The following is a 19,063-nucleotide window of genomic DNA, read 5'->3' as shown; positions in this document are numbered from 1 at the left end:
ACCACAGGAAACTGAGCCGCCACAGCCCTGTATCCAAGTGCTAGCAAGAGCCTGGCCAGAGGGGCCTGTGTCATACCACCTCAAATAGGCAGAGCTCCTTTTGTGGCTTCAAGGCTGAAACGTGTGAGAAGGTGTAGGAACTGAACATAGAGGAGACCCGAGGAGAATCCTCATTCCCGTGGAGCTAGTGGGATGGCTCAGCACTTACAAGGACTGGCTGTTGTTCCAGGGACCTGCGTTCAATTCCCAGAACCCACACTGTGGCTCACAACCATCTGTAACTCCAGGCACCAATGTAGTGCACAGATGCACATGTAGGCAGAACACCGTACAGGTAAAACTAAAACCTAACTTTTAAAACACGCTCATTGGCCAGAATTTCAGTTCTGTGTTTACTCTGAGCTAGAAGTCTGGTATCTGGTACCTTGAAAAGCCAGGGGTGATGTAGAGGTACAATTAATTCATCTTAAAACTTTTCAAATGTTAACACAATAGATAAATGATACACATCATTGACTGTTATTCCTCACAACTTTCCTTTGCAACGAATAAAAACATACAATTTATTTTTCATAAAAAAAAGATAAAACATGCTCATTCTCCAAATCCCAGCGTAGTGTTCTCTATGCCACTGCACTCCTGACTTGAGGCTGGAGCCACATGCAGCTCTTATAGGGAAAGAGTCTCCTCCTTAGGATGCCCCAGGCCTCTGTTCTTTCCCAGTCTGACCATCTTGTAAAATATGATGTCTCAAAGTTTTCTTTTCCATTGTTGAGGCAGAAGAGAAAGCAATTAGGAAAATTACAGGGGGCAGCAGAGTCTGACGTCAGCCAAAGGGGAAGACAGCCATTATGAAAGAGGAGAACCCAGCGAGATGTGGCTTGGGAAGAAGCATGGGACCAGGGTTTCCATCAGCCAGCAGGTAAAAGGGTGTTAGAAACCTCCGTGCCTCTACTGTTGGAACTGGCGCAACCACAGGGCCAAACTCTGAGTGAATGTCTTCTGGGGGTTGCATGCTGTCTCACTGTAACACAGAAAAACCACACACACAAGAGATCATGGTGCTGTGTCAAGAACCCTGGCTGTAAAAAACCATAGAGCTAGTGCTGCCAGGTCACACTGAAATGTCAGCAAATTCCTATCTGGAACTCCCTGAGCAGCCACCCTGCAGCCTCCTGATGCAAGACTGGCAGCCTTTGTCTGGGGTCTAGGACAGGTCACTGCTGGGAGCAGCGCGGAGATGCAGAGAGATGCATAGCTCACACAGCAGGGTGGCACAGTGCCACTGTGCAACAGCCGTCCCCTTTGCTTCTGCTCTTGCACACCCCTGGCTTCCCCGTCCCTCGGCTGGCCACACTCTAAACTCATGTTTCCACAGGCCCTTAGGCTTTTTATATCACAGTGGAAAGTTTTAAAACTTGAAGCAGAGGAAATCCAACCCAACCCTCCCACTTTGCTTCCAGTTTACTTTCTCCCAGTAGTCATCTGGAATTGAACTGGGAGAGAATATGGCAATGTGTTTTATGAGAACCAAGCAGAGCCCACCAGCCTCAAAGTTTACGTGTTTGTGCAAAGACCTCTTTCACCCAACCCTGGGGGTCCGACTCACAGACAATTCCTACCCAGAGTTTGCAGAAAGAGGAAACATCTCTGAGTTCCATCCCTTTGAAAAAAACTTCATTTTTATTTATGCATACATGCATCTGCTCATCTGCATGTGCATGGCATGTGTTCTGTGTTCTAGTTACAGGCAGTTGTGAACTGTCTGATGGTGAGTGCTGGGAACCGAACCCTGGTCCTCAGCAAGGGCAGCCAGTGCCCTTAAGGTCAACACCTTCTCCAGTCCTTTCACCTTCATACATTCAAAACTATAGTTCTAATCCCATCCGAAGCTGTGGTTCTCCATGGGGACATGATCTTTTGCCCCACAAACTTGTGTGAACACCTGTGGACTTTCTGTCTTGGTTGTCACAAATTGGGAAATGGCACTGGCATCTAGTGCACAGAGGACAAGAATGCTTGCTCAACAGCACAGCCCCAAGCAAGAGTTGCCTGGTCCAGAGCCTCCCTAGCCTAGAGGAAAGAAGCCCCAAAGGAGTGACCCATCTGTTCAAGAGCAAAATAAAAATCTTATAGGACTAAGTCAGCATTTTCCTTTCTCACTAAACTGAAACGAGCCAACACACCCAGAGGAACCTGTCACTCCAGGTCTTCCCCTTATATTGGCAAAATGTGTTTGCCTAATCTATTGTGTGGCTTCTTTGAATATTAATCATAAAACATATTTGGCAATTTAATTTTAAATGCCTGAAAATAGTAAGGAGGCTATATAAAATCTATTCCATGAGATATGCTCTCATTCTGCTGACAACGTAGGTAACTGGGGCAAATGTTTCAGATATTTACACTGGGTGGCCCAGGGAAAGAAAATCAGTAAATATTTGTGGAGTAATGTTACCTTACTTAAAATCAGATAACTAAAAATCAGTGGACTGATTTCCCCCCTCCAAAAAAACCCCAGCAGAATTCAGACAGAATCACACTCATCCTACCTGCATCTCTATACTGCTTATGACCAAATGACTGCACACTTCCCTCTCCTGAACAGACAGATGTTGATCGAAGCCTCAGCTGGCAGGTCAGAACCAGGGGTCAGGTCTGTACGGAAAATTAAACCCGAAGCTGGTTGTTTCTGAACTTTGCAAAACATCATAAAGGCTCTTTGAGTTTCACAACTGTCCTGGGTTGCCGAGACCTGCGTCAACCTTGCTTGCTGGGCAAGCTGGCTGCAGAGATCTATTTGAGGCACCTGTGCTCTGGCTCCAACATAAATACAATGTCATGTCCAGACTGTCATTCTTGCCAGGAAAGTTTCCAATAACTTTCAGACTTCAACCTTATAAAATGATTTTACATCAGAGTTGATTATTTACTGAATTTAATTATTGCTGAAGGAATTATAAAAGGTGTCGAGCTGTTAAAATCACATGACCACTGCATACTGTCTAGAGTGTTTTCACCTTCTATTGCACAAAAGTCAGCAGTTAGACAGACAAGAAATGAAAGTGTCTAGACATGCTCAACCCTTGCAGGGGATACAATACTGTGTCACAAATGGTCCTGCACCACGTAGCTAAGGCATACAGGTATCTACACCGCCTCCCCACTTCCTGCAAAGACAATTCCTTGTAACTGGTGCCCTCATCAACAGTCCGTAACACTGAGTGACAAGCTTCTCATGTTAACTCAGATGCCCTGCTCCACAGATAAGGAAGCTAGCAACAGGCACCTACAGAGACGTTTTCATTTACTATTTGACTGACACAATACATTTCCCACCAAAGGCTCCAGAGATCACACACCAGGAGTAGAAATTTATTTTAAGAACTGTCAAAGTTCTTGCTTTTGTGGGAAAATCTGTCATTTCTCCTGTCTCCACTTTGACAATGTGCAATTCTGGTTGCCAAAATGTTAAGTCATGTTTTGCAAGAACAGAAAGATGGGTTAAATCTTGGCTCCCCAACTTTTCTGAGTGGCTGGCTTCGGAGAAGCTCACCTCATGGTGTCTTGATTACACCCTGGAACACAGCATGGTCTTGTTTGTAAGGCCCTTCAGTCTGAGGACAGCCTTCTCCCTCTTTCCCTTCTTCTTATGCTAATGACAGCATCTCTCTTGTAACAAACACAAAAATCTCAAGTCCTAACATTAGCTGGAAAACTTAAATGTATTAAGTATCACAATTAAAAACCAAACCAGTTTCTGCCCTCTAATTCCCAGTGGCCATCACTGTTCTTCATCTGACAACTGACTAAGTCGCTGTGGTGACAGCTTTGGGTGCGTGTGGTAGATCTCTCTTCCATCTACCTGGAAACATCACTGTACCTAAGGCATTCAGATTATCTCTATAAGCTGTAGGAAAACCACCAGTTATAACTCCAGTTCCTCCCTGCCATCACCAAACATCAGACTCTACCCTGAAATAAGAGTCCTCAGTAACTTAGAAGCCTTTTCCAAGCCTTGGAGTCTGGTGAGTGAAGAAACACTCCTATCTTGTTGAGAATGCTTGTTTTGCCAAGAAGTAACATCGTGAATACTTGCTTTGAGACTTTCCAAGGCCAAGTTTATCCAAAGAATTGAGCTTTCTTGGACCCACTGTTTTAGAAACCAGAGGACCAGAGAGCAAAGACTTCTAAATTCTAAACCCAGAAAGTTAAATTTTCCCTGGGGGTGTAGCTCAGCAGTAGAGGGCTCCTGTAAGATGCAAGTGGCCTTAGATTCAACCTTTTGTACTACACAGGGGAAGAAACAAATTTCCTAGTCAATATGTTAGATGTCTTGAGGGATAACCTTTTTGTACACTGTGAAGACATGTCTTTGCCAAGGCACCTTCTGACTGGTTTAATTAAGTGCTGAATAGCCAATAGCTAGTCAGGAGAGGATAGGTGGGATGGGGGGGTGGAGAAGAGGAGGATTCTAGGCATTTGGATTTCACCAGCAGACTCAGCAAGTCGGACATGCTGTCCTGAGAGGAAAGGTAACCAAGCCATATGGCAGACTATAGATTTTAAAAATTGGGCTAATTAAGTTATAAGAGCTAGTTGGAAACAAGCCTAAGCTAAAGGACAAGCTTTCATAATTAATAAGTCTCCGTGTCATTATTTGGGGGCTGGTGATCTAAAGATCATTAGACAAAAAGATTGCTACAATATCTGTTGAAATCTCAAAATAAGGCTTGATTCTTTAAAAAAAAATAATAAAAACAAAGTAAAAGTAATCGTAGGTTGAGAATGTCACAGTTGTGGGGTGGAGTGGCCCACTCCCGCTCAGGAGGCAAAGGCAGGCAGAGTTTGACGATAGCCTGGTCTAGATAGTGAGTCCCAGGCCAGCCAGGGCTACACTGTGAGAACTGTCTCAAAAAACAAATGAACAACGAACAAAAACAACCCAGAATCAGGTTAAGAAGCACTGCACAACCAAACACAAGGAGGAGGAGTTACTGCCACACAGACCCTCCATCTAGACGGACATCAGAGGTGATCTGCTGGTATCACTCCTACACAGTAAGAACTGCTAACAGATATAATGAACTGAGAAAAGAAAACCCCAGACATTGCTAAAGACAAGACATAGATGGTCTTTTATTGTATATTTAATACACCACACATACTCCCCATGTTAAATAATGTTCTATTTTAATGTGATATATATTCTCTGGGCAGATTTATCCCCCTTTCCAACATAAGTCTTCAATCATCCCAGACAGAAATAAAAGCATATTTTTAAAAAGTCTGTAGGTATTAGTCCTCTCTATCATTTCTTACTCCAAAGCAGCCACCTTAAGTAGTCTGACTACTAAGGAATAACAAAACAGTTCAGCTGTACCTTCCTCTGGGCTAAGACTTGACCATGAACACACACGACAGCAGTTACTGCCTGGGCACTCTGGGCAAACCAAACCTTGTATTTACACACCAGTTTCTTCATCATAAAAATGGAAATAACCTATCCTATTGCAATTACGATAACTAAAGTAAATTATATATTTTTTAAAAACACAGTTGAGGGTGCCTAGAAAGATGGTTCAGCACTTAGAAACACTTTCTGATCTTCCAGAGGACTTGAATTCAATTCCCAGTAGCTCCCAACTGTTTATAACTCTAGCTCCAGGGATCCAACATCCAACAAATGCCCTCTTCTGGTTTCTTTGGCATGCCTGGGTGTGCACACACACCCCTATTAAAAACACACTTGGGAAGAGTTCTACATACACATAAGTACTATTATAAGATCTCTAAATTTCTGCATGGCAATAATTGAAAGAATTTTGTTCCAGATATTCTGGAAGCTTGTTCAGATGTAGACATGAAGTGGCCTATAGTTGCTGGGCTGGCATCCTATTTTAAAACTAAACCACTCTGCAGGAATAAGATGTTAGCTCTTAACATTTTATAGTTTTCACAGGTAAAGTGTGTGCTTTTACAACATTCCTCTTGAGGGTGTGAATAGGAGCTTAAAAAGTCATGGTTTTAGTGGTGTTAAGTAGAACAGGCACTAGTTCCATGTTTGATATACATTTACCAGATCACACCTTTTCAGAATAAAATTATTAGCCTCACACAAAACACACTCAAGGCAAAAGGAATCCTGACCTGACACACAGACAGTTGCTCTCAGGCCACACCTTGCACAAGTTCCTCAAGTGTACTGGGCTCTGGTTTCCTTCTAATGGTCAATGCGTAAGACTGGTGAGACAGCTCAGCAGGTAAGGGGGCCTGCAGACAGGCCTAACGACCTGAACTCCATCTCAGGAACTCATACAGTAGAAAGAGATCCAACTCCCACAAGTGGTCCTCTGACCCTTATATGTGTCCTACCCACAAATAAATAAGTGGAATTAAAAATTACTAAAAGTCAGCCAGGCGTTGGTGGCTCAAGCCTTTAATCCCAGCACTCGGGAGGCAGAGGCAGGCGGATCTCTGTGAGTTCGAGACCAGCCTAGTCTACAGAGCGAGTTCCAGGTCAGCCTCCAAAACAATACAGAGAAACCCTGTCTCAAAAAAACCAAAAATAAATAAATAAATAAATTACTAAAAGTCAATAGTGTAAGACAAGAAGGCCTCCTCTAGCTATGTATGTATCTAACTGGAATACTGCAAATAGAGTTTTGACAAAGTCCATTTAAGTACTCTATCCACAGTCAAGGCCTACTGATTATTAAAGGGAATTTCTAACAAACTTGATATTTGATTAAGAAATACTTCGTTGTTGGCCAGAAGCAGTAAAACAGATCAGATATGGAAAGACTGATGACAGAGGCAGGATTCCTCTTTCAGACCAAGAAAACCTTCTCCTCAAAGTATATCAGATTCAACCCAAGACCTGTGTCCAAGCTAGACCAAAGGCATTCATTCATTTTAGTAACCTCTATCTTCTATTCCTAAATTAAATTCATCCCCCAAATAATGTAACTCAGTCTTTAATGATGGCAAAACAGCAAATGCCACATAAACACTTCATCCTAATGCTATCTGCAGTCTCCATCCCCAAGACCTTGGGAGAGCTGACAAACCATCTCTTATGCTTCTCTCTTCTTCTTCTTCTTCTTCTTTTTTTTTTTTTTTTTTTGGTATTTACGAGACAGGGTTTCTCTGTATTGTTTTGGAGGCTGTCAGTCCAGCCTGGCCTCGAACTCACAGAGATCCGCCTGCCTCTGCCTCCCGAGTGCTGGGATTAAAGGCGTGCGCCACCACCGCCCGGCTTTCTTTTTTAAAGATGTATTTATTTAGTATATATACAGTGTTCTGTCTGCATGTATGCTTGCATGCCAGAAGAGGGCGCCAGATCTCATTACAGATGGTTGTGAGCTACCATGTGGGTCCTGAAAATTGAACTCAAGACCTCTAGGAAGAACAGCCAGTACTCTTAACTGCTGAGCCATCACTCCAACCCTCTTATGGCTTCTCTTACTCAAATAATCTGCCCACCGTTCTGCTCTTGCGTTCCTAACTATTGGGACACTAAAGAGTGGCACCTAATTTCAACAAGACTTGGAGTTACCTAATGCCGCGCCCCCCTGCACAGTCTGCGTCTGAGAATGTGCGGAGGGAGGGTATCGGGATTGATGACACAGAGACCGGTCCTTGGCTTTCAGAAGGCTCCTCAAGAAGGCTCTCTTTTATCCCTACCCTGGCTGGTTATTATATACCCTGACACCAGAGGCAGCGGTGGGTGGGCTAGAAAGAGGCGGTTATTCTTTGGAAAAGGTCGAGGTCAGGGCATTCCCGTGGGCGAGCCCTTTTCAGGAATTTATTGCCCTGGGCACTGTATTGTTTTTAGTAAACATGCTTTTAGTAAACATTGTCTTACAGCTGCCTGGTCCCAGGCTGATGGGGAAGTGGGCCTCCGGCCAAGGTCTGTTGTTCCCACAATTCCCCATATATCAATATATCAGGACAGGGGATGAGGGTATGTTGCTTAGCATGTGCAAGAACCTGGGATCCATCCCACACCACACACACATCAGGCTAAAAACTACATATGAAGTAGAAGTATATAATTACAATAATTACGAAATACAGAAAGTATGAAGGGGGCCAGGGGAGACGGCAAAGACCACCACCAAAATGTTGGCTAACATTTTTTCTCCATATGCTAAATTTTACTTTCAGAGTATGCATTTAACATGAAACACTATAACGGGAAAGGACAGGAGACCTGGCAAGAGGGAAGGAAGAGAATTGCTTGAAGGACGTAAGGGAATGGCAGAGAGTTTGGTTACCATTTAGTAAGTGCGTAATTACGCTTTTGCCCTAGCAAGGAACTTTCTAGTGTTCACAATAAGCAAACTATAGAATATCTGTGCTAGAAGGACAGCTTGCCTAATTTGGCCAACACATGTAAAAAAATAATTACAAACTGCATAATGCTTTACAGGTTACGACAAATTTGCAAACCAACATTAACTGTCTCTCCTGAAACACCTGTCCATATACACTTGTACTCCCTTTATGGATCAGCAATCCCTGAGTTAAACAGATGATTCGCTTTTATAATAATGCCAATCACTTATCAATGCTTACCACACGCTAGCCTGGTGAAACACAATCCTCTAAGAACTGCCCTCTTCCCATAGACAGGAACCTGAGGGGCAGAGGTTAAGTGACTTACCCACAGTCAGGGTAAAGAGTCAACATGTTTAAAACGGAAGTCATGAGTTACATGCAACTCAACTTCACAAGGCTCTTGAGTGACAGAACTGGCTGTGAGCGGGCCCTTTAGTTCTTCTTGCCTCACTAGTCTGTCTGACAATCTACACATCAGGGCTCATTAGTTCTGAGGCTGGGGTGTATCTATCTCAGTGGTACACTGTCATACTTAGTATACACAGGGCAGTGGGAATTAAAAGACAGAAAACACACCCCCCAAAGGAAAACCACTTGAGTTTACAGCCATGCTTAGGGCCCAGAAGCAAAAGCACTGGGTGCAGTAATACCCCAAACTCACTTTGCTGGAGAACCTGCACCTCAGGAGGAATTTGAAACATTTAACTGCAATGCTGTCCTGTCCTGTCCTGTCTGTCTGTCTGAGTCAAGAATGCCCACAGCTCTCACCTCAAAGGGAGTTAAGAGTTTGTTCTGAGCCAGGTGTTGGTGGTGCATGCCTTTAATCCCAGCACTCGGGAGGCAGAGGACTACCAAGCAAGTTCCAGGACAGCCTCCAAAGCCACAGAGAAACCCTGTCTCGAAAAACCAAAAAAAAAAAAAAAAAAAAAAAAAAGAGTTTATTCTGGAGCCAAATATGAGTGATCACAGACAGGGAACAGGAAATGGGTTTTCCTCAAATAAATCGTTCCAACATGGTAACAATTTCACGGTGTTTTTATAGTAACAATAAAAAGGCCATAAATCAGGGCGTTTTAAAAATACATCGGTGAGAACATCAGGTAGGTGGATTACTAAAAATCGGGTAAGCCTCAGCTGTAGGCTGCAGATACTATGATAACATTCTTAGCCTTTGGGTTGGTGGAAGCTATGGGTTTGTTTATTTCCAAAAAGATTTACCTGATAATCAGACACGGAGGTAGGCAACAAATGGCTATGAAGGGGCCTAAAGTTAGCCCAAGAGCTGCAGTTAGTAAAATTCAGCTCTCCACAATCACAGGAGTTCTAGTCAGTCGCTCATCCTGGCAGGACATTTAGCGTCTTTCTTTCCCCCCTGAGCATTTCAGTTCACAGGAGGAAACAAACATACCACCCTAGCAGCAGGGGGATCACCTCCAAAGCACAACACCGCAGCTCCAGCGCCTTACATTCGCTGAAGGGCACAATATCCAGGGCCTTGAGTATCCCGTTAGGGGCTGCTTGCCGCACCCCTGAAGCTGGAGATCGGAGATTGGCCTCACTTAATTTAGGAAGAAGGTTAAGCGCCGGGGGTAGACACCTGAGTAGGAACCGGAGCCCGGGGCCCAGCGCTGGTAGGGCCAGGGAGAAGCCGCCGGCCCCAGGCCCGCCGCTCCGAACTGGGCCTTGTAGCCCGGCCCAGGCGCCCGGTTACTCACGTTGCACCAGCCGGTCCCCGGTGAAGGTGGCGGAGCAGCTAGTGACCAGAGCACAGGGGACACCGGCAGCCATGACTGCAGCAGAGCAGGTTCCGCGCTGACGCTTCCGCCTTGGACCGCACCACAGCGGCCGACGCGAGGGGGAGACGCTCAGAGGACGCGCTGCGCTTTGAGCTCCGGCGGCCAGCACATCCCCTTCCGCTTCTCCAGTGGAGCGCGCCGCGTTGCTATGGAGACGGGCGTCCCCGCCTCCTAGAAGCGCTCGGGAAGCCGCACCTCCCGAGACAAGAGTCCTCTATCCAGCCCCAGCCATGGCGCAGGGTCAGGAGGGTAATGACCCCATCGGATCCATCCTAATCCAGGTGGGAAACCGACCCGGCCATCGGCCGCGCAAACCTCCCTGCGAGTCCCGAAACCTGTGCCCCCCCCCAAGCACCGCCGTTCACACTCGGCCTCACAGCAGGAAACACAGTTACCCTGTAGTGCTTCGTGTTTGTGGGGGGTGGGGAGGAGAGTGTTGAACACAGAACATGCCAGGTGGGCGCTAAGCAAGTGCACTACCACGAGGCTGCACCACCAGCCCTCCTTTTACTTTGAGACCCGCTGGTCATTAAATCACGCTGTCTTTCAGGCAGGCCTCGAACTTGTGACCCTCTTGCTTCAGCCTCCCGAGTAGCAGGGATTATAAATCTGCAGTAGCAGGCTCAGGTGTTCACGGCACCATTTAAAAATATATTACAAAATGTTTAAAGTCAGTGACTTGGGGTTAGCGGGAGACACAGATTCATTAGGATGTTTCAAAGAATTTGAAGAGAAAGTGAATTATGGGACCTGTGCTTCTTAATTTGCCTGGGCACACACACCAAACATTAAAGATAACTTGAACTAGAAATCAATATAGAAATGTGGCACAAATGAAAACTCAGGGAAATATATAATCTAAAGAGAAAGCTATCAAAATCCCGACTTCTTTAGTTTGTGACAGTTAAATTTATTTTTCTGAAATAGCTAAGGTATTTTGTTTTTTTTCCAAGTTTAGATATGGTCACTTTAAGATGTTTCCTCACTTACCATAACTTCTCTCTCATATTTAGCTCCCTTTGACTAAGGCTTAAAATAATTTCCTGAAAGGTCAGTCACTTCTAGAAGAAATACAAGCCCTAAACGCACCAGATTCATAGATTTCCCCATTAGGAATTGAATCTACAAACCTTACCTTGCATCATTCTCAACAATTTACCCTGTGATGAGTTTAGCCAACTGGAACATCGGAGGGGATAGACCCCACTAGTGCCCTCACTCTGACACCAGGTGCAAGGTTATGAATCTCCAGGGAAACCTTCAGGTCAGAAAAACTGGCTATGAGCCTATGGGTCCCAAGACAGCCTCACATCATATTGTTTGTGAGCAAGACTTGTGAAACTCAGATGTGCTACACTTGTGATTAGGATCTGTCATAGTGAAAAGAAAGATGGAAAACCAAGTAGAGCAATAATAGGGCACGCTCCTGGGGCAATCCCAGAAGAGTCTGTGGGCATCTTCACCTCCTCCCGGGCACAGACATATACAGAATTTGGACAGCTGGAGACACTTACCTGAGCTTTTCCTACTCAGAGTTTGATTGCGGCTCAATCTCACACTGTAGGCTCTGATTCCTCCAGACATCACACCCGACACAGGGCAGCTTAAAACCCCACTCTGAACTGTGTTTGCTGTTAGACTGTCTTGTGGCTAATGCATCCAGACATTTCTGTCAGGCAGGACATCCCAGGGGGGTTAGAGATCATCTCTCAGTAGCCAAGGGCAAAGGCCAGACCTCTCTTTGGGTACAGTTAGTTTTTCGCTACACAGAGCCCCCTTTTCCTTGGCATTAAACAACCAGACTTCCCCCAACCCTTGGACCAGCCAGTTCTTCCCCACAGGGACCTTGACCACAGGAGCACTCAGTTTCCTGTTTCACCAAACCTGGGACAAGGGGTGGGAGGAGAGGTGGAAGGGGGAGGGAGGGGAGAGGGAGAAATAAAGAGAGAACTCTGGGGCTCACTTTCCCACTTTTCCTTAAAACAATTATTTCTTGTGGTCTGGACTAGGATAGAACAGTATATTAAGAGTATTTCTTCTTCATAGTGAAATCCAGATAAAGTTGTTTGACTAACTTAAGTTACATGACAGTGAGAGCCAACTTGTGACATTGGGTTGTGAAACTCAAATGGAAAGGTGTAACATAGCCATCTCTACATTAACTGGTGTCCTGCTTGTTTAGGAAGGTGTTGTGTGAGATTTTTGTGTGCAGACATGAACACAACACTTGCTTTCCTCGGATGAAGAACTATGGTGGTTTGAAAGAAAATGGCCCCCAGAGGGAGTGGCACTATTAGGAGGTGTGGCCTTGTTGGAGGAAGTGTGTCACTGTGGAGGCTTTGAGGTCTCATATATGCTCAAGCCATACCCAGTGAGACAGTTCACTTCCTGTTGCCTTTGGATCAAGATGTAAGGACGCTCAGCACCAGCACCATGTCTGCCTGCATGCTGCCTTGCTTCCCACCATGACAATAATGGACAAAACCTCTGAACTGTAAGACACCCCAATTAAATTAAATTAAATGTTTTCCTTTATAAGATTTGCATGGTTATGGTGTCTCTTCACAGCAATAAAACCCCAACTAAGACAAGCACCAAAGTAATTAGTTTTATTGGGATTACTTGTAGGAGTGTAGGTGACCCCCAAACATCTGAATCACCCGTCTTCCCCCAGCATAAATGGCGTCCTTAAAGCCGCACACAAGGAGTCCTCTACTTTAGCTAACCTTCTGCACTGTAGAGACCTTACTTCTGGAGACCATGAGGTCACATGCTGCTTGGGAAGGATTGCATACAGGGTGTAGGAAAGAGTGACTGGAATCTCAGTCTAATGGCCTCCCCACCTCCAGCTTCTGTGAGGAATGCCAATGGGCCAGGCCTGATGGATACTTGTGGATGGTTACAGCTACTGGTGACTAGTTAGGTGGTGATAATGACTGTAATGCTTGGAGAACAGATTTCCACAGCAGAAGCTTTCTCTAGACACACTGAGTGGAGAGCTATGTGAAGGAGGAAAGCCTACCAACTGCTGGGTCATTCTATTTATTGGAGCTGATCTCTGTGTAGGATGGAATTCTCTACATAGAATCTGCGTGATGAGGCAATATGGAACCTCCCCACTTCTCAGTGAGTCTTGAGTTCTGGGACAAGCAGCACTGCCCTGTGCCCACATGGATTATACTTCTGTCTGGGCCTTCAACTATTTCTTCAAACAGGCTACCAATAATCAAGTGAGTTGACTAAAAGGAAATTTTGGTTAGGAGCCAGAACACTCAGGTCTAACCGTGCTTTGATATTTGCACAGGTAAATACCTTTGAGCTAGTCACATCACCTGTAGGCTTCTGTGCCTTTTTCTACAGAATGTATTGTTTGGGTTGGATCCACTTCAGACTCCAAAATCATCCAGTTTCCCCAACATGACATGGTTTCTATTTTACTATAAAAGTAGCCTTCCTTTACTTTTAATCTAGGTAAAAAGTGTTTCTGCTAAGTGTTGTGTGTGTGTGTGCGTGCGCACGCGCACGCGTGTGTGTAATTAATTGGTTGTAAAGCACAGATATTTTAAATCTCCACCTGTCCCAGTCAGGTTCATTAAAGTCCTAATCTTTAGACCAAAGTTTCTCAAGGTGTGGTCCCAGGACCAACATCATCAGCACCAGCTTAGATATTACAAGACCATATCCCCAGGTCCCATTCCATACCTACTAGATCAGAAACTCTGGGGCCAGGGCTCTGATCTGCCTTCATAGACCTTGCAGAGAATTCGGGAGCATCCTCAAATCTGACAGCCATTATTTCAATTATATTACAAAACATAGATTCAAAGAAAAATCACAGCAATCAAGTTAACATAGCACTTACCAGGTATCTCACACCATTCTAAGTGCTTGCTGCATATAGTTTAATTTGACCTTGCAACAAGGCTAGTGCTATTAGTTCATGTTTCGGAAACTAAGAAAACATAAATATTGCAGGTAGGTCCATATATACAGAAAATGCCAACATGGTTCTGAAGCCTTTCAACCCATTTGTCCCTGTATAAACAGGGTCTTTCCCTATGTCTCCCCTTGTTCCTGGGCATTTAAATCCTTCCTTTTCCATTTCAGTGTATTAAAATAACTACAACAGGAACTGTGTCATAATTATCTAATTCTATTTCAAGTGGCAGGGAATATAAAACCATTACTGATTTTAAGATTGTTTTGAATGGTATAACTTTAAAATACTCAAACTCAATTTTAATTTTGAATGTAATACCCATGAACAGCCTGAAAGCAGTATCCTCAGATCATCTCCTCAATTAGAACTCTCAGAACTTATACTGTGTCATCTGATAGGTTTCCTTGTGGGTTTGTTCCATTTTTCATCCCATCTGCAAATGTTTGCAATTCGGCCTGTTAGAAGCCTTTACTTCCTCAGAATCTGCATCAGGGAACATGGCTAAGTTGCTCATGATCCATAAGCATCAAGCAGTTAAAGAAACACTCCGTTTACTGGGTTAGCATCAGATTTTAACAAAAGCTCAGGCTGATTTCACACCACAGAGTTTACTGTTGCATTTAAAAGAGCAAGCTAAATTCACTTATGCTCTGTGGCATAATAGGACCTGTGAATCCATGCAATGTGAGCAGGAGTTGGAGAGTAAGGATTCATGACAGTACTCCTTTATTCTGCACAGAGGCCTGTTAGGTGCCCTTCTGTTAACTATTCCTTCAACAGTTCATGACTCTCTGAAGTTTATGTATATATATATATATATATATCTATATAGAATGCATGGAAAGATGGTATATGTTAGAAACTAGACATTCATTTGTAAAACCATGTAGTTTGATTTTTTTACAGAAGGATTCCGTGATAATCAAACTCTCCGAATGTAGAAACAAGTGATTAGAGCTGTACTAATATTTAACATACATAGAGACCCTTTTATATGAGTAGGACAGATTAAGGTTAGACATAGTTCTAGGTAGCTTCCACTGTCAACTTGACAGAGCTCAGAATTGTCCATGGAGTCTCACCTAGGGGACTGCCTCCATCAGATTGGCCTGTAGGTTAAGTCTGGGGTGTTTTTGGGTTGCTGATTGATGTCAAAGAGCCCAGCCCACTGTGTATGGTACCACCCCTAGGCAGATGGTTCTGTGTTGTGTAAGATAGCAGACTGAGTATGAACCAGGGAGACCAAAATTGTAATAGAGTTCTTCCATGACTTCTGTTTCAATTTCCAGTCCTGCTGGAGTTCCTGCCCTGGCTCCCCTCAAAGATAAACTGTGAGCTGTAATATGAAACACACCATCTCCTCCCCAAGTTGCTTTTGATCATGGTGTCCATCATAGTAACAGAAAGCAAAGTAGGACAGTAGTGCTTTGAGAATATATCTGAAGTACTTAGGAGCAAATTTAAGCACAAGTGGTAATCGAACTATCTGGGTAACTTGCCAGAAAAGCTAAATGTTTGCAATTTACAGAACAGTTCCAACTGTCAATATCCTGCGCCATTGTCAGATATGGGAACCAGAGAACTGTGTCTTCATGGAGTTCTATTGGCAACATTCTATTAATTACAACTTCTTTTACTTTAGGGCCTATAATTGAGATATTTTTACAGTTTTAGCTGAATCTGTCCTCAACTAGTCAGGTTAGAGAAGTAAAGAGGGTTATATGGGAGAACCAGGCCATGCTGGGAGCTGTGGCCTATTTCATGGAGTCCTAACAACCATGCTAGGCAAGTATTAGGCCTCAGTCTATAGAAGAAAGTCAAGTACAAACATGTAATTTGATCTAAGTGGTAAAATCCAATGTGGGCTGATCCTTAAGTAGATCGTGTGTGTGTGTGTGTGTGTGTGTGTGTGTGTGTGTGTGTGTGTGTGTGTCTCCTTTGTATCTGTACATTTAATATACTGTTCCTGCAATGACTGATACATGGTTTTTCCATCAAAATCACCTTTTTGATCAGTTTTGGAAAGTATATTACAAAAGTCCAGCAGTTATATCTGAAGACATAGCTTGGAAACAATGAAGCTAACTTGACAGATTGATGTTTTCATTGACTTTATCAGTCCCTGTGTATGATTTATAACATACACATATATCAAAATGTACAAGGTTAAAAGTAACTCCAAGAGATGAGTATGAGTCAGCCAACGTTTGTGCTGAGTAGAAGTGAACAAAATGGAATTTTATATTGCTGAAGACTTTGTGGCGTCTGGTTTCATGGATCTTTCAGGATCTACAGCAAATCTTTGCTGCATTAAGCCTTTCAAGGGTTTCTATTAATAATGGCTCTGTCCCCAGACTGTCAAGACAATAATAGTTTCTAAGCAGAAACTGTATGGCAAGTAGTGTTTTTGATGTTCATAGAGATAATAATGGGTGGCCTATAAAATTTCAATACAGCATACTGGATGTAACTGAAAAAATAATAGAAACTTAGAATTTAATCCCATTTTCTGCTGGGTCTGGTGTGGTGTTTCCCACAATGCTCATCTCTAGTGCAGTCTTCTTAAGAGGATAGAACAAAATAACCTAGCAAGAACCCAAGAACCCTCTTGAGAAAGATGAACGAGCAATTCCACTCAGTGATACTGTCAGCCAGTCACATGCAATGAATTTTGCTAGGGTTTTCAATCCGGAGAGCAGGGGTCCACACTCCTTCTCTGGGGCTTACCTGTACAAAACATGTTACAGATCATTTCTGACATCTACCCTGAAGTAGCTAGTGTGAATTCCTATTTCCAGGTGAGAACCTTCCCAAGTTCAGGCAGAGTTCCAGCTCATATACATCTGGCAACAAAGCCTGTATTGCTTCATTTTTATGCCCATTACCTCACTTTCATTTACTAATTCCAAAAAAGAAGGGAAATGATTCTATTCTGGCAAAAAAAGAAGTAACTAGAGGAGGTGCTAAAATTTTGGATAATATACGTGGAAACTGTATGCTTAGAGTTAGTGCTAGGAGCTCTGTGCAGCTGCCATTCCCGGGGTTCTTCTGTACTGGGCCTGTTACGTATTCTCTCACAGCTCTATGGAGGAGCATTGTTGCTCATAGTAGGGGCAGATGGAGGAGAACTAAAACCAAATCAGTTTCACTCTCTCACATGATTGAAAGACATCACTATAAAAAGATCGGTTGAGCTGCAAAAGCAGAAGAGAGAGTCAGTTCACTCCTAGGAGAAACCACAATGTCAGGGCCCCAAAAAGCTCTCCCCTTGAGCTGCCCCTTACGCTGCACATATTTTCAAGCAGTAGATGGTAAATCAGATCACAGTAGTGATCTGGGCAAAAGAATCAGAAGGCATACCTCTTCATCTTTGGTCCCTCCTGGCAAATAGTGAGTGTGTTCAGGTATCAATCTGTGAGCCCTGGAGGTTCTATTCTGTGTGACGATCTGAGCAGAGTACAAATAATCAGATGTGTCTGCCAGACTTTGATGTGCATCAGTGAAAAGATGCAAATTCTGCCTCTTGAATATGGCACTGGGTTCCGTGGGAACATCCCCAAGTAAACAATAACATAGGCTGGACCAATGTGCAAGTCCAGTTATCCTACCAGAGCACAGGTAGACTTTTCAAAATGCCTTTAGCAACCCAATCTGCAGATTGCTCTTGGTGTGACTGTTGCTGAAACAGGTGTCTGGGGTTGTGAATTAGCATAACAAAATGTTTTCCTTGTGGCAGCAGCCCAGGAAATAATCAGTGCCATCTGCATTTATCTGAAGTTTGGTTTCTAATATGCACGCAGAGAGTCAGCCGCTTCCTTGTGTTTGATGCCGATTTGATCCCGAGGGTGCCTGCCGGAAACATGTTCACCATTTCCAAGGAAACACACATCAGCAGGGCAAGCTAAAGCAATGGCGTGTGATGCTCCCCTCACCCCTTCATGGATTACTTCCGTTTCTCACTAAGCAAAACAAAATCAAAGACCTGCATAAAGGACTGCTTCCTCAGAGCAGTGTGTGGCAGAGCCTGCTAGGGCAGAAAGCCACCAGGCCCTGTGTGCACATTTGCTGTACTCGTGAAAGAGCCGCTTCTGCTAGAGCCTCACTTCTGCTGGAAGCTCCCTGTTTTCTTACCTTAACCTGTGTGTAGCAGTCAGAGCCTTGTGCAGAGTTACCATCTCCAGCCCATCTGCTTTACCACCTGGGAGAGCAGAGCCATCCTGGCTACCCCTCCATCTTGACTCTGTTTCTAGAAGCAGCACAAAATAGTAATGATTCAGAAGGTTCCTTGTCCAAACTCTGGGATGATAGGGTTGCCCTAAAGCCACGTAGGCTAGTCTCCCCCCCCGGCCCCCACACACAGGGTTTCTCTGGAGGCTAGTCCTTTTTAATGAAACCCATAGAGCCATGTGTGTCTAGCGACTCAAGCCCACTGTAGGTCTGTATGGTCGTTAACTACAGGGCTGAAGACGTGGCTCAGTTGCTAGAGTGCTTGCCTCGCCCTGAATCCAGTCTCCAGAACTGAATAAAAGCCTGTGTGTTTGGTGCTCACCTGTAATCATCCCCGTTTCTGGAAAAGGAGACAGCAGGATAAAGAAGTCCAAGGTCATCCTTAGCTACTTAGTGAAAAACCCAAGGCTAGCCCAGACTGTGCAAAACCATGTCTCAAAACTAACAATAAATCTGCAATAGGTAGACAATGTATACTTCAATCTATTTTATTTATTTATTTGTTTATTTTTGTATTCAGGTCCAGGAGGACCTTCATCAATTAAAGGAGAAATTAACAAAATTCTCAAGTGGGGAGACAAGAGACCCTCTAGACATTAAGAATCTTGAGACAGCAATCCAAAGGACTGAAATGGGGTTAAAAGTAAGTAAAGCTTTAGACAGTAAATAAAATACTGGGGAAAGAAGGAAGGATCGATGGCCCTCACAGGTCTCTATGTCGCTGTTTAGCAGAGCTGGGTTTAGGGTGACTACCATC

The 19,063-nt window shown here is 44.0% G+C and overlaps 2 protein-coding genes across 9 annotated transcripts in view; one reads left to right on the top strand and one right to left on the bottom strand.

Moving 5' to 3' along the window:
* Aagab (alpha and gamma adaptin binding protein) overlaps positions 1–10,213 on the bottom strand; it is a 41,298-nt gene extending 31,085 nt beyond the window's left edge. The window contains exon 1 of one of the 5 annotated variants that reach the window (XM_013117457.3): positions 10,059–10,213. In XM_013117457.3, coding sequence (XP_012972911.1) covers positions 10,059–10,131 — 73 coding nt within the window. In that variant the 5' untranslated portion in view covers positions 10,132–10,213. The other 4 variants (XM_040739805.1, XM_021230402.2, XM_040739807.1 and 1 more) reach the window with 4 other exon arrangements.
* An 85-nt stretch (positions 10,214–10,298) lies between these two features.
* Positions 10,299–19,063, top strand: part of Iqch (IQ motif containing H) — a 193,244-nt gene continuing 184,479 nt past the window's right edge. For 3 of the 4 annotated variants that reach the window (XM_040739799.1, XM_040739802.1, XM_040739803.1), the window contains exons 1-2: positions 10,299–10,420; positions 18,827–18,949. In XM_040739799.1, the coding sequence (XP_040595733.1) occupies positions 10,370–10,420; positions 18,827–18,949 (174 nt within the window). In that variant the 5' untranslated portion in view covers positions 10,299–10,369. The remainder of the gene's footprint in view (positions 10,421–18,826; positions 18,950–19,063) is intronic. The other variant, XM_040739798.1, reaches the window with a different exon arrangement.

The sequence above is a fragment of the Mesocricetus auratus genome, unplaced genomic scaffold (genome assembly GCF_017639785.1).
Source record: "Mesocricetus auratus isolate SY011 unplaced genomic scaffold, BCM_Maur_2.0 Super-Scaffold_100691, whole genome shotgun sequence".
NCBI lineage: Eukaryota > Metazoa > Chordata > Mammalia > Rodentia > Cricetidae > Mesocricetus > Mesocricetus auratus.
The sequence above is the reverse complement of the archived record's forward strand: the minus strand, read 5'-3'. Positions and strand labels throughout refer to the sequence as shown.